The 15771-nt window shown below is 40.0% G+C and overlaps 1 protein-coding gene across 6 annotated transcripts in view; it reads left to right on the forward strand.

Moving 5' to 3' along the window:
• Positions 1–15771, forward strand: part of adam22 (ADAM metallopeptidase domain 22) — a 391455-nt gene that overhangs the window by 182429 nt on the left and 193255 nt on the right. For all 6 annotated transcript variants that reach the window (XM_072575862.1, XM_072575864.1, XM_072575865.1 and 3 more), the window contains exons 7-8: positions 7105–7174; positions 8784–8848. In XM_072575862.1, the coding sequence (XP_072431963.1) occupies positions 7105–7174; positions 8784–8848 (135 nt within the window). The remainder of the gene's footprint in view (positions 1–7104; positions 7175–8783; positions 8849–15771) is intronic.

The following is a 15771-nucleotide window of genomic DNA, read 5'->3' on the forward strand; positions in this document are numbered from 1 at the left end:
TGAAGACCCTTGCACAGCTCACTTATTCTGACTCAGTCTTTCTCAGGACTTCAAAACTGCAGTGATTACTACCTCCTCTAAATTTCTTTTGTGTCAAATAGTTGGATTTGGAGTTACATAATCTTTAGTTCTGATCTGTGGAGGTTCTGGTTGAACTTCCATCAAGTCAGTGGCACCTACATTTGGAGCTTCTGTGCAATAGAGAATGATAGACGTTTGCACATTCCAGATTTGGAGAAAACTAATGCCAGGATTTCTTTGGAATTCTGTCAGTCCCCCATATACATATGACAACAGACCTGTGAAATTTCTGGAAAGTGGTAGCAATTCAGTCATAAGAGTTATCCAATGTTTCTAGGAAACTCCTTCCATCCCTTTTAAGATAAACAATGACAAAAAGGAAAAAAACAGGATTAATTTATTATACTGAGACATCCCGCTCCTTTGATGAAGTTAGGGGCTGACATTTTTCTGGAAAATTATTTAAGGGAATATATGGTATATCAGAAACAGTGATTAAATGATGACTGATAGAAATTTTAACAGATTTTTGAAGAAAGGAAGATGATAGAACCATCAGAGTTATGATTTCTGTGAAAGAATGAAGTTTAATGTAGGCTACAGTGGCATTGCCCACTGTTTGGAGATCCAGGCAGATCACCACAATGCCAACTTTCAGGAAGGCCCATTGGGTGCAATTCCAGTCTGGCACTTAACTGTGAGCCACAGGCCTTCCCTGGGATCAAGGACGCCAGGGTTAATATACTGCCCGCTGTGAGCAGCCATCTAATCAGAGGCCAGTAGGCCTTAGTGTGTGATGGCAGGCAGGAAGTCACAGGATTCAACAGGAAATGCAGAGGGTGGCTTTCAGTTGACTGTTCCTTTATACTGAGTGTCCAACAGGCGGTGGCATCGTGGTAATGTCACTAGACTAGTAATCCAGAATCCCAAGCTAATGTTCTGGGGACGTAGATATGGATCCCACTATGACATAATGAAATAAACTAGCCTAACAGTGCAACAGTGTAACCGTTGTCAATTGGTGAAAAATCCATCTTATTCACTAATGCCCTTTAGAGAAGGAAAGCTGCCATTTTTACCTCATGTGGCCTATATGTGACTGCAGGCCCACAGCAATGTGGTATCCTTTTAACTGCCATCTCGACAAATAGGGATGGGCAGTAAGTGCTGACTAGCCATTGATACCCACATGAACAAAAAAAAGAGACCACTGCCCCTACCCATACCTGCCCTAGACGCCTGCAAAGGACAGTCTGTTTCTTATCTATTATAAATTTGATGAAAATTTCACTCCTGTTATTCCAGTGAAAATAATGACCACATTGAATTTGCTCTGATCTCTGACCTCAGTCAAATTGTAAATGTAAATTGTACTTCTGTCACACTACATTATAAATAAGGCTTTCAAAAAATGACTCCTACTCAGTCTGGGAGATATTTCACCCACAAGTTGAATGATAATCAGTTTGAGTTACAACATTTTCTTTATTGTTACTGCAATGCTTCGTGATTCATTTGGAACGTTTTTAGCTGCTGAGCAGTGGTCAGTTCGAAGATTAACAATCTCTATCTGTAATTTACATCTATTACTGTACAGGCACAGCATTTTAACTTTGAAGAGGTTTATACTGCCAGGATCTATAAGTTACTTTTATCACTCTTGAGCTTCAGAATCAAACCTGTATACTTGTGCTAGTTGTTAAGTCATGAGACACTTTGCTGTTTAGTGCTTCATTTGAGTCAACACCAGCTGTTATTGAGGACTCAATTCGGTGCTTAGAATGATCTTTTGTGCTTTACATTCAATTATCACTCCCAAATGATTTTATGATTCACCGTATCAAATAATATGCTCTTCAATTCTGTAATTATGTATTTAATTTAACTTCAGTGCGGTGGACTGTCATTGGCAAAGCCCAAATTCATTGCCCATTTTGAATTGAGTGGCTTGCTAGATGACTTAAGACAGCAGTTAAGTGTCAGGAGTGAGTCAGGAGTTACACATTGGCCAAACTAGCTATGGGTAACAGATATTGGGAAGGTAAATAACTTTTTTATTTCTGAAAACTGGTCACTAGACTCAAAATGTTTACTCTGTTTTCCCTTTGGAAAGAAAGTGGAGAATCCACTGGAAATTCATGCAGACATGGTAGAACATGCAAACTTCACACAGTCACCCAAGGCTGGAATCAAACCCAGGTCCCTGGAACAGTGCTGACCACAGAGCCACCCGTGTCCTGATCAGAAAGTTCACTGTGAATTTGTGAACTGGTGAATGGGCTAAAGACCTAAAAACTGTCCCATTAACTCTGGAGAAGCAAATTATCTAAAAATTTGAACAGGCTCGGCAACATGTTTAAAGCTGCAACAATTCAGCGGTTACATCAACAGTATTGTTCACTAAAAAGATGCTGCCATCTGTCTTAAAAAGATACTTTGCCCATGCACAATTGAGTAATGGTGTGCATTAATTTTAGTACCATTGTAATGTCAGGGACTTATGCCATGTGTTGCAGCAATGGCTGATTGAATCGAATTGCAGTTTTCTTCTGTTATTTGTAATAGGGAGAGTACTGAATCTTTTCAATCAGCTGCGCTTGCAAAGTACAAAACACAAATCTACTAATGGATGTAATTCCATGATTAGGCCGCACTTGCTGAACATTCTTGAGTGCACGAATTGCTAAAATAACAATCAGTCTAAGATAATCAGTCAAGCTTATTTATGCTTTCCAGAACTAACATGCATTCATAGATAATGACGCATTCTCTTTAAAAGGAATGTCTTCCAGCCTTGCGATCATTTAATTACCTGGAAACTTGGAGAACCTACAGTTGCTTTCACCTTGGCTAATCAGAGTTAACTTGTCAATCAGTCAGCATTCCTTCTGTCCTGTAATATAAATTCTTGTGACTGTTAGAAATTTGGCATTCTTGAATTTTTCCTTAAAGGCTTCACTGATGTATCTCAGTTCAGCAATTCTGAATAAATTTCTTCTCTTTTCTGACCTAAGTATTTGACCTTTCATAATAATACTGTGGGCTCCATTCATGTTTTAGCTACTCCAGGCAGAGAAATCAACCTTCTAATGTCTACCGTTCAAAGTCTTGTATATTGAAAATGGGATTCCTCTGAACTCCAACTACTCAGCCTGTCATCATTAGAGAGCCTCGTAATTATAGGAGCCACTCTAGTGAATCTTTTGCACACTAGAAACCAATTCAGTTTTATTTCAGTATATTCTTTCATTTAGGTATGGTCCAAACATTGTATATTATTCCTAGCAGCACTGCTGGGACTGCCTCCAATTGACCTTCAGCATTTGGAGACGGGCTGACAGACCATAAGACAGAAATAGGAGAAAGTGATGACTACAGATGCAGGAGATCAGACTCGAAAAGTTTGGCACTGGAAAAGCACAGCAGGTCAGGTAGCGTTCGAGAAGCAGGAGAATCGATCTTTCAGGCATGAGCACTTCATCTCGATCCCAGGGCTTTACACTCAAAATTTAAGAGGTTTTATGTACTTTTCCTGCTTTGTGCTACCAATTTTTCTTAGGGGTGGCTAACTGGGACGGGGAGGAGGATGGTGGAGGGTGGGGGTGTGGTGGAAGTCAACCTTGCCTTGGGTATCACCACAGGAAATGACATCATCAACCCAAAGAAACCCAAACATATAAATAGAAAGTAGGGATCATCAGCAGTGCTTCATCCGGAGGCTGACTGAAGATGTTCCCTAGTATGGTGACGAAATGTCTGAAAATGAACCCTCCAGCTCAGCGAGCAAACCTACATCCACTGCTTCAGCTGTTATCACACCAAAGCCCTGTACAAGTATATCCAGACATTCTTATTGTGGTACTGTGGATTTTCAGGAGGTTTCTAATAAATTTCTGCACAAGAGATTGATTAGCAAACTTAGATTAGATTAGATTACCTACAGTATGGACACAGGCCCTTTGGCCCAATAAGTCCACACGGACCCTCTGAAGAGTAACCCACCCAGAACCATTCCTCTACATTTACCCCTAACTTATGCACATCACATGATGGGCAATTTAGCATGGCCAATTCACCTGACATGCACATCTTTGGATTGTGGGAGGAAACCCATGCAGAAACGGGGAGAACGTGCAAACTCCACACAGACAGTCGCCCGAGGTTGGAATCAAACCCAGGTCCCTGGTGCTGCGAGGCAGCAGTGCTAACCACTGAGCCACCGTGCTGCCCCAATTAGAGCACTTAAGATGAAAGGAAACATACTGGTATGGATTAAGCATCAGGTGGAAAACCAAGTGTTGGAATTAATAGGACATTCTCATATGAGCAGGTTGTGACTAATGGGGATCAGTACTTGGGCCCCAGCTGTTATCAATATATATTTATGATTTGGTTGTTAATCCAGAATGGATTATTTCTAAATTCATGGCTGAGACAAAGCCAGTCGGGAATGTGTCTTGAGAGGAAAATGTAAAGTGGCTTCAAGCGCATTTGGACAGATATAGTGTGTGGGCAAGAACATCATGGTTGTAATACAATGTGGAAAAAATGTGAGGTTATTCATTTTGGTTAGAGGACCAAGGTGCAGAATATTTTGTAAATGGTAAGAGGTTGAGAATTGTAGGTTGAAAAGTGTGCATGTACAAATGGAGCTTGATATCCTCATCAGTACATCACTGAAGGCTGACCTACAGGCATGACAAGCTGTTAGGAAGGCTAATGGAATGATAGTATTTATCTCAAGAAGATTTGAGTACATGAGTAGTAAAGCCTTACTTCATTTTTTCTTTAATCTTGGTTAGAACACATCTGGTGTGCTATGTGAAATTTTGGTCTCTTCTCAGGAGAGGGAAATAGTGTCTGAATTCTCTAAGATTTCAAAGGAGGAAGGTAATCTCATTGAAACCTACAAAATACTTAAAAGGATTACACAGGGCAGCACGATGGCTCAGTGGTTAGCAATGCTGCCTCACAGCACCAGGGACCTAGGTTCAATTCCAGTCTTGGGTGACTGTTTGGGATTTGTACGTTCTCCTCGTGTCTGCGTAGATTTCCTCCTGCAATTCAAAGATGTTCAGGTTAGGTGGATTGGCCATGCTAAATTGCCTATAGTGTCCAGGGATATGTAGGTTGGATGGATTAGCCATGGAAAATGCAGTGATAGGGTAGGTGGGGTGAGTTTGGGTGGGATGTTCTTCAGAGAGTCAAGGTTGACTTGTTGGGCCTAATGACCTGCTTCCACTCTGTATGGATTTTATGGCGTATGCTGGTAAGGTGTTTCTCTATATTGGGGAGTCTGGGGCCATGGGACAAAATAAGGGCTAAGCCACTAAAGAACAAGATAAGGAAAATTATTTTTGCTCAGAGGGTTGTGAGTCTTTGGAATTCTCTATCCAAGGGACTATGAACAATCAGCTTTTGAATATGTTTAAATTAGAGATTGACAGATTTCTAGACACTGATGACATGTAAGGGACAGGACGATAGTGTGGGGTAAAGATATTGGATGATCAGTCATGATCATATTGCATGATATATCAGGTTCAATGGGCTGAATGGCCTAATCATTTTCCTATTTTCTTAATCAGAAAGAGGAGCATCTTACTCTGATCAAATAATCATCAAGGGAGTGACCCTTTTCAGGGAAGGAACAAGCAAATATGAGACAAACTGACAATGATAGCTTGCATGCATGTTATTAAACAACCTGAAGTTATTAGAGGTAATGGTTGAAATGCATGTGCAGATTTTGATGAAAGTAGGACAGACTCAAATTAGGACAGTTCTGTTCATATGTTATAATTTTCTTTGTTGAGCATATATATTGTCATGGGTAACAGAAAATGATAATGTAAGTACTTTTTTGGTAATTTTATTTTTAAAAAATGCCTGGAGAAATACATCCATACACACCATACTAGCTAGCTTGCTGTAGTTATGTGACCTCTTTCTCTGCTGTAACTTTCTTTTAATTTAGTTTATGGCAGCTATTAACCACATTAGTTCAAACACAGACGACAGATGGATATGGGAAGGTGTTGCTGGCTGATGGGTGGGATTGCAGGCAGAACTGGGAGAAAGGGAGGGGATAGCCCTGATTGGTGAGCCCTCCAGATAACAGATCACTCCATCAGGCCCTGATATCCCCCACTGGGATATCCTCATGGCAACTGGTGGAAGGGCGCCTTCAAGATGGCATTAATTGCAATAGGCATGCAGTTGAGAAGGTCAACTATAAGCCTTCTCCACAATAGACTTACTAAGGCAGGATCGGAAGGCGGCGGGGACTCACGGCTCACCACCCTATCTCATTCAACAGGGATGATAGGACGGTCGGTATGGGGGTGGCATGAAATTCCATCCATTTAAGCTCGAGGTGTGAAGGTGTTTTTGTTTTCAGAAGGCTATTAATCTTTGTAATTCTGTAATCTTGAGAGCAGTGAACACCAAGCATTTAAATATATTCAACATTATTGGACTTTTCATCCACGAAGAAATCAAGGGTTATGGGGATCAACTCGAAAGTGGAGTTAACGCCATGATCAAATGAGTCATGATCTTATTGAATGGTGTAGCAGGCTGAAGAAAGCAAAAATTTACTTCTGGTCCTATTTGTTCTGTTCTTCTTTTGATCACACAGTGCTATATACAATTGTGTCCTAATGCTGTCATGAGAAATATAAAATGCTTCAAATCAAAACTACAAACAAAAAAATCAAAGAGTGTGGTGCTGGAAAAGCACAGCTGGTCAGGCACCATCCAAGGAGCAGGAGAATCAACGTTTCAGGCATAAGGCCTTCCTAATGAAGGGCTAATCCCAAAACGTCAACTCTTCTGCTCCTCGAATGCTGCCAGACCTGCTGTGCTTTTCCAGCACCACACTCTTTGACTCTGATCTCCAGCATCTGCAGTCCTCACTTTCTGCAAAAACAGAAAAGCACTGACAAGCCGTTAACCTCAAGTTGTTAATCTGTTTTCAGATGCTGAGTGACTTGCTGTGTACTTTCAATGTTCTATTTTTAATGCAGACATAGTAAAGGTATTGATTTCTGTTCAGAATTGTGTTTCCCTTTTCCTTCACAGAATGATACTGAGCAGCATTTAGTTTACCAGATCATTGGCCGTGACACTACTTTGCAGTTTCTACAACTTGGTAAGATCACCAGGATGTGCAGTATCTTTCAGAACCTTAGCAGATTTGTGAAGAGTTAATTTGCATGATAGAGTAATTTTGCACCAAAGTCATATATGAGCACATATATGAGATCAAAGTTGATTGGGTATGTTGAAATTCTGGCATTACATATACTGTATTTGATATTATGTACTGTAATACAGTGGCTTAACCCAATAGGAATGTAACAGTCTAGTAATATCACTAGGTTATTTATGCTGAGACCCAGGTAATGTTCTGGTGACATGGGTTCAAATCCCACTAAGGCAGATGCTGGTGTTTGAGATCAATAAAAAAAATCTGGAGTTAAGAGTCTAATGATTATCGTGATTCGGTTCTGAAATGCCAGGAAGAACCCATCTAGTTCACTTGTGTCCTTCAGGGAAGAAAACTGCTGCCCTTACTTGGTCTGGCTGACATGTGACTCCAAACCCACAGCAACGTGGTTGACTCTTAACAGCCCTCTGGGTAATTAGGGATGGGCAATAAATGCTGACCTAACCAGTAATGCATCTATCCTGTAATTGAATAAAAACGAAGTCTATATCATGGCTTCCTTCCAGATAGGTGAAGTAAACTGCTGTTTTATTATTGGCATTTTACACCACTGCACAAAGTCAATAGAACCTTCACAGTTTCTCATATACTCGCATAAGTATTTGCTGACTTTGAGTAAACAGCTCTTGGGGGTAGAACGGCTTCAGTGCTTTACCATGCAGTGTGCACCTCACCAGGAGGCTGGAGGATGCTGAAAATTGGGGCTCAAGCCAAAGTAATAGATCTGTTTTGGCAGTCACTAGAAGGTTTACAAAATGCCCCTGACTCAATAGCAGTGGCCTAAATGCTCATGCCAGGCCACCCAATGATAAATTGATCAGTATTGCACAAAGGTTTTGTTTGAAGCACAGGCCTAATGCATACAAAATTTCTGGCTCTTGGAAAAGCAGAGAAAAAGGAACCATACATTAGTCCATCCACTTGGTAGGGACATTATGGGAGGCAGATAATCAAAGAAACTTTTTTTAAAAAATAAGCATTTCTGCCGTGCATTTTTAAATGATACATTCTTGAAAATTATTAATTTATACAACTAGAAATTACTATTGCTAATACTGGAAGACTAACTATATACAGCATTGTATCCCAATTAGTGAATATTAATAATACTTCCACTTAATAGACAGATGCTTCAGCTGCCAGTAAAAATAATTGGATTAGAGTTGCTGCAGAGTGGTAATGGAGTGAGACATGGAGCAACTCAATTTTAACATTAATTCCTCCTAGCAATTTCTCTCATTTTGAAGAAATAAACCATAAAGTAGTACTCTTTGAAATAACTATTATATTAAAATATTCTAGCACTGTTTCAAAGTCATTTTCAGAAAATAACTGCTCCATATACCACCAGCAGTATGTTCAGCAGTTGATCTCAATGACAGATGTAATTGATAATACTGATTCTGATTCTGATTCTGATATGACAGCAACTTTAAAAGCTGACCACTGACATTTCATTGAGTAATTAACCCTAAATATTGATTAATCATTGTTAATATGAAAAATGTTTTGTAATGCATATATTTTTCAGAAGATACTGAGAGGAATGATCTCTTTGATGCTCGGCGTACTATCCTTTTTAGGAAGAAAAGACAGGTATGTTCAATATGTCTAGCAATGAATTTATCAATGTCAAATAGGAAGATTACACCCAGAATAGTCTTCTCTTTTGATATGTACCTGGAATTTCAGTTCATTTTTCCTGTTTGATTTGAACTTTGGATTACAAATTACTGTGATTGGAAATGAGAAAGGCTGTGGCAGTATTCACGCAGTTCTGTGGCAGTATGCAGCAGAGTCTGTCTGAATGATTAGCATGGAGATGGATCAAGGTTGGAAAAAATCATTGGGCCAGTTTTCCTGACCTCTGCCCCCGGTGCGGGTTGACCAATTTTTCAAAACTGGGACATTTGAAGAAAGCAGAGCTCCATCCATGATGGATATGTTAGGAATCTGTGTACAGAATAATTGAGGTTATTTAATTACAACAAATTGGCATAAACACTATGTCATATGAGAAGACAATTGCTAAGCACCACTCCCATCTCTACTGCTGCAGCATATAGACCAAGAATTTGGGCTACGCATACAGTTAATGGGGAAAGTAAACTTTTTTCTTTTTGATTCACAATTCAGTTTATCAAAAGGTTGGATCATGGAGAGAAGGTCCTTTGTAATTTGCATTATCAGCAATGAGAGTTGTGCTTGCTTTCAGTGTGCAACTCATGAACAGTGTTAGAATAGACCTGCAGTATGCAAGCACCAAAGTGTCAGTACATGCTGACATGTACTGTGAAGGATGTTTTGCTTTCCATCCCACAGTATGCTGAAAGTAGTTGGATTGTGCCTTGCAGAAGGTTTTGTATAGGAAAGCACCTTTGACCACAACAAGCCCATCAGGGAGTGGTCCGCACATAAAGTCGTTGATGCCCTGCGGGGAAAGGAGAAGGCCAATCCTGTTGGATAGCTCCCTTAAGCAGATTGGCAAAATCATTTGGCAAAATGTCTCATTGCCCAAACTTTCCAACAAGTGCCAATGCATATCCTAGCTGGTAGCAAGATGGGCACTACCTGTCTAGTGTTTCATGCATATATTGACCCTGCCACTGCACCTTGCCCTTGAGATGGTGAAGAGACTGCCACAGTCTCTTTGGAATGTACTTTCACAAAGTGTGTTTTTTTTTTGTTGGAGTTCATCTCTAGCAGCTCCATGACACAGGACTTTGTGCTGTACGGGCTGTTCCCTGGGATGCACACCGAGACAAACATCAAGACCATCAACTCGGTGAAGACACTCTTTGCTGTGCCAGAAATTTGATAGTCTTCCATGCAAAGAGTTGTCTTTGAACAAATGTTGCAAACTGGCAAATTACCAGGTCCAGAACTTGTGGGCGGCACGGTGGCACAGTGGTTAGCACTGCTGCCTCACAGCGCCAGGGTTCAATTCCCGCCTCAGGCGACTTTCTGTGTGGAGTTTGCACGTTCTCCCCGTGTCTGCGTGGGTTTCCTCCGGGTGCTCTGGTTTCCTCCCACAGTCCAAAGATGTGCAGGTCAGGTGTATTGGTCATGCTAAATTGCCCATAGTGTTAGGTAAAGGGGTAAATGTAGGGGAATGGGTGGGTTGTGCTTCGGCCGGTCGGTGTGGACTTGTTGGGCCGAAGGGCCTGTTTCCACACTGTAATGTAATCTAATCTAATCTAAACTTGTGCTGCAGAACTAAATCTTGGGACAGCCACTGCTGAGGTGCAGTGAAGAAAGGCCACTTTCTGCTATAATGTACTGAGGGACTTTCAACCTATAGAAGCCCTCTTAGCTTTTGTTATAATATGTAAAATAAATATGATCAGAAATTATAAATATGTTCCAATTTTGCATTTGAAAAGAGACACCTAGCAGTGTAATTCTCATATTAAAATATGGTATTTTTATTGTATTTCTTTTAATGTACTTATAGAAATTTATGAATAGAATATATTTTTTGCAAAAGAAAATATAGACAGTGCTAAAATAGTATTACCTCTATCTGTTCCCATGAACCTGGTGTTAAACTTGTAAAAACACAACTCCCTTTGTTAATATTTAGTTTTGTGATGTTAAAACCTAAGCTGGCTCTTGGTGGCCTTGTGGTTTACCCCTTCCTACTGTGGAATTCAGAGAATGAGTCACTAAACACTGCACACACTTGTTCCTTTGCATTTTAATATTTTCTCAGCTGACAGTTGCCTGTGGCTCCTTATTGCAATTGCGGCCAAGTAATTAGTAGTTGCATACCATCAATGTCTATGATTGCAAGCATGCGCTTACTTCTAGTGAATCTTTTTTTTCATCTTCCCTCTGGTTTTGGCATACATCCCAAAGGAACACAATACCAGTTGCAATATTTGATTCTACATCTAACATATCCTTTGCCCAAATATAGCATTCTCATTTATTTCTGTACTCCACGCCTTTTGATATAAAATTCAGACTCTCATTCTTTTTCCATTACAACTTTATTAGTTTGTCTTCCGCTTCTAAGATTTATGTTTATCCATTTTTAATTCTCACTGCTGCTATATTCCTCTGAATAGTATGAACCCATGAATATTAAAAGCTCCCTTTTTGCATTAACTTAAACCTGAATCGTTTCTCCCCTTTTTCGAAAAGCTTAGAACATAGAACATAGAACATAGAACAATACAGCACAGAACAGGCCCTTCGGCCCACGATGTTGTGCCGAACTTCTATCCTAGATTAAGCACCCATCCATGTACCTATCCAAATGCCGCTTAAAGGTCGCCAATGAATCTGACTCTACCACTCCCACGGGCAGCGCATTCCATGCCCCCACCACTCTCTGGGTGAAGAACCCACCCCTGACATCTCCCCTATACCTTCCACCCTTCACCTTAAATTTATGTCCCCTTGTAACACTCTGTTGTACCCGGGGAAAAAGTTTCTGACTGTCTACTCTATCTATTCCTCTGATCATCTTATAAACCTCTATCAAGTCACCCCTCATCCTTCGCCGTTCCAACGAGAAAAGGCCGAGAACTCTCAACCTATCCTCGTACGACCTACTCTCCATTCCAGGCAACATCCTGGTAAATCTTCTCTGCACCCTCTCCAAAGCTTCCACATCTTTCCTAAAGTGAGGCGACCAGAACTGCAGTTCTGGAGAAGCAGTTTATATATACAAGGCAACGTAGCAGCTCATGAGATTATACTCTGCAGAGTGCTGCCTCTGTTATAATAAGAAATTTTTGCTGGATGTGTACACAAGACTTATGCCCATTTAATGCCTTTCAACGTGTTACCGCACAGTTAGTCCATCTCTTGGCTCCCAGTGAACATTAACCCAGGACATCCATTCATTTCTTGAAATTATTTCCAACCTTCTTTGCAGAAGAATAATCTACATTGAACAGTGAGGGCAGTGCTTAGTTGAGTGTTAAGGGAAAATATGTATATACAAAAAGGTGGATCAAACTCTGCCATTTGCCAAGCTTTATATGATTGTCAAACTTCATACAATCACACAGTGATTCTGCATCATCCTCCAACACCATTTCAAAATAATGTTCAGAGTCCAAAGCTCAAGTATCAGTTTCAAATTCATTATCCACAAACCATTAATATATCAAAATTGGTATTTCTGTGCAAGAGTATTTATGGCAGTGAGTAGGATCTGCAGGAGGCAGCACTTGGACTTTCTGTTACAGAGGATACAGTTTTGCCCCATCTGTTAGTTGTGAGAAGGGTATATAATGATTTTCTGCATTTTAGAGCTTATCAGTCTCTCATCATTTCAATAATGGAGAGATACTTACCACTTTCTTGCCACCTCAGCCATTAAATGTCAGGCAGGAAGGTCCTTGTGAGACCTTCTCAACTCATCACCAATTTAGGCCCTTAAGCAGTCAATTTAACAGCCATTCAAAGGCCTCAATTTATCAGTAACCAAGTAACTTGCCTGCATAGGAGATGAGAAACAAATTATTCTTTGTCCCCCTTGGATCAAAGGTCTGTTCTCCTTACGAAGACTAACCTGTTTGGTAATCTGCAATGGTTTTAGTAATGTGAAATCTTCTTTAGATTGTAAAAGTTCAGATAAAGCTTCATCAAGTAACCCTAATGCTATATAGTCCCATATGAACTTTGTTCAATGATCCAAATTAACAGTTGTCTGTGAGGTGATACATATTTATGAATGAATCAGTGGTTTCCTTAGCTCCTGGTTGCTCTGTTTAAACTTTGGTGTACAAGAGTGTTTTACTTGCCTAAAACAGGAATCAAAAGCCTGTGTTATATATCAGAATATTTTGCAATCTCTTTATTTTTGCCCTATTTAATAAAAATGATATTGCCAATGCTGACAATCATACACAACGGTAAATTGATCTGTCCTTTGTCCATGTTTTTACTGATACTTGAAGCAGTGTGCTATTAGCTAAACCATGGGTTCCATTTGTTCCAATTCAAGGCCTGGTCTGGGATCTGTGCATAATCCAGAGGGTCTGATAAAGTTTGTCCATGGTCAAGTATACTCATTATGTGGACAAATATGACTGATTTTTTTTACTTTACTGCACTTTTTCTAGTATTCCTCTCGCACACTTTTCTCTCTCTGTAAAGATCTCCAACTACAGTAATTTATTGGTTGGCTTTCTTACAGCTTTTTGTGTTCCTTACTGCAGGCCTTTTGCACATTCTGTCAGTATTGTGCTGTTGTCCCTCACTATGGTACCTAGGTGGTCCTTGCTGTCCTTCATCCACTACTCCCTGTGGCTGATAAGCCATTTTTCTGATTTTATTTTCCCATGTATTCCTAGGCTGGATTTACTTTGTACTTTGTCTTATCTTTATATTTCTGCTGGGCTTCACTCCACACAATATTTGGGGCAACATAGTGGTTCAGTGGTTAGCACTGCTGCATCATAGTCCTGGGACCCTGGGTTCGATTCCCCACTGAGGCAACTGTCTGTGTGGAATTTGCATGTTCTACCTGTGTCTGTGTGGGTTTCCTCCGGTTGCTCCAATTTCCTTGCACAGTCCAAAGGTGTGGAGGTTAGGTGGATTGGCCATGGGAAATGCAAGGTGACAGGGTAGGGTGGGGGGTGGTTCTGAGTGGAATGGTCTTTGGCTTCCACATTGTACAGATTCTGTGATTTGCTATTTGCCTCAGGATTTGTTTGTGTTGTCAACATTACCACCATGTAGTAAGATCAGGTCCACCATCAAGTGAACATTGATGGACTTTATTGAACATCACAATATAAAAAGAACATTTCTGTAACCTTACAGACCAAGGATCCTGTACAATGTAATCTGATGTCACGATAACATATCATCTTATGCACATGTTCAGGAGCTATTTTTAAAGTTATAATTAGCCCTTAACCCCACAAAGGGAGAAGATAAGTTTACTGCTTATACCTTGCCCCATTACTTGTCCTTTTGTTTACCAAGATAAGCTCAGCCACAGCCAGTGTTATGAAAGTAGGTGTGAAGAGGACACTTGAAGGCTACAAAGGCATATAGCTAGGTTAGGTAAGTGGCCGAAGATCTGACAAATGGATTATAATATGGGAAAATGTGAAATTGTCCTTACTGGCAGGAAGAATAATAAAGACGCATATTATCGAAATGATGAGAGATTGATAAGCTCTAAAATGCAGAGAGTCTGAGTACACTTGTGCATGAATCGCAAATATCAAGATAGATAACATAAGCTTCTTTCAATATATGAAAAGGAAAAGAGAGTCCAAATTAAACGTAGCTCCACTTAGAGAATGATGCTGGGGAAATGATAATGGGGGATTCGGAAAATGGCAGAGAAATTGAATAAGTAATTTGTATCAGACTTCATTGGAGAAAACACTAAAAGCATTCCAAAAATACTCAATAATCAAGATGCAAAAAGGGAAGAAGAAATGCATATGATAACTATTACTAGAATAAAGGTCGTAGGGTAACAAATAGGGTAAAAGACCGATCTGTCACCTGATCCTGATGGGATGCTTCCCAGGATGTTAAAAGAAGTGGCTACAGTGAGATGGATGCACTGGTAAAAATCTTTCAAGAATCCTTAGATTCTAGGACAGGGCCAATGTAACTCTGTATTCAAAAAGAGAAAGAGACAAAACGCAAGCAATTGTAGGCCAGTTAGCCTGACAACTGTTATTTGGAAAATGGTAGAGTCAGTTATAAAGGATGTAAAACCAGATCATTTAGAAGTATGTAATATAATCAAGCAGAGTCAACATAGCCTCATCAAGGGAAAGTTATGCCTTGCAAATTTATAGAATTCTTTGAGGAGGTAACAAGCAGGATACAGAAAAGGGAAGCATATTTGGATTTCCAGAAGGCATTTGATAAGGTACCCCACATTAGGCTGCTTAGTAAGAATAGAACCCATAGTGGTCTGCAAAAGTTATTATCATGGGTGGACAATTGGCTAAGGGGAGGCATTTTCTGGTGGAAACTTATAACTAGTGGAATACCACAGGAATCAGTGCTGATGTCACACTTATTTATAACGTATGTTAATGACTTGGATCAAAGAAGTAAATGTACGACAGGCAAGTTTGCAAGTCATGCGAAAATAGGTGAGTAGGCAAGTGATGAAGATGATACAAAGAGTCTGCAGAGCAAGATAGACAGGTTAAGTGAGTGGCAAAAACTTGGCAGGTGGAAAATGTGTGGGAGGATGTGAGATTATACAATTTTATGAAGAATAGAGGAGTTGAATATTACATAAATTAAGAAAGACTACAAAACGCTGCTTGGGATAAATCACAAACAGCTAGCATACCAGTTAAACAAATAATAGAGAAGGTAAATGGAATGTTGGTATTTATTTCAAAGGGAATAGAGCATAAAATAGAGAGAACTTGCTAAAACTATGCAAGACACTTGTTAGACCATGAGTTTTGGTCATTGTTTTGGTCCCCTTTTCTAATAGATATATACTGGCATTGGGGGCAGTCCAGAAAAGGTTCATTAGATAGCTTCTGGGTATGGAGAAATTATCTTAGGAG

The sequence above is a fragment of the Chiloscyllium punctatum genome, chromosome 8 (genome assembly GCF_047496795.1).
Source record: "Chiloscyllium punctatum isolate Juve2018m chromosome 8, sChiPun1.3, whole genome shotgun sequence".
NCBI classification, from domain to species: Eukaryota; Metazoa; Chordata; class Chondrichthyes; order Orectolobiformes; family Hemiscylliidae; genus Chiloscyllium; species Chiloscyllium punctatum.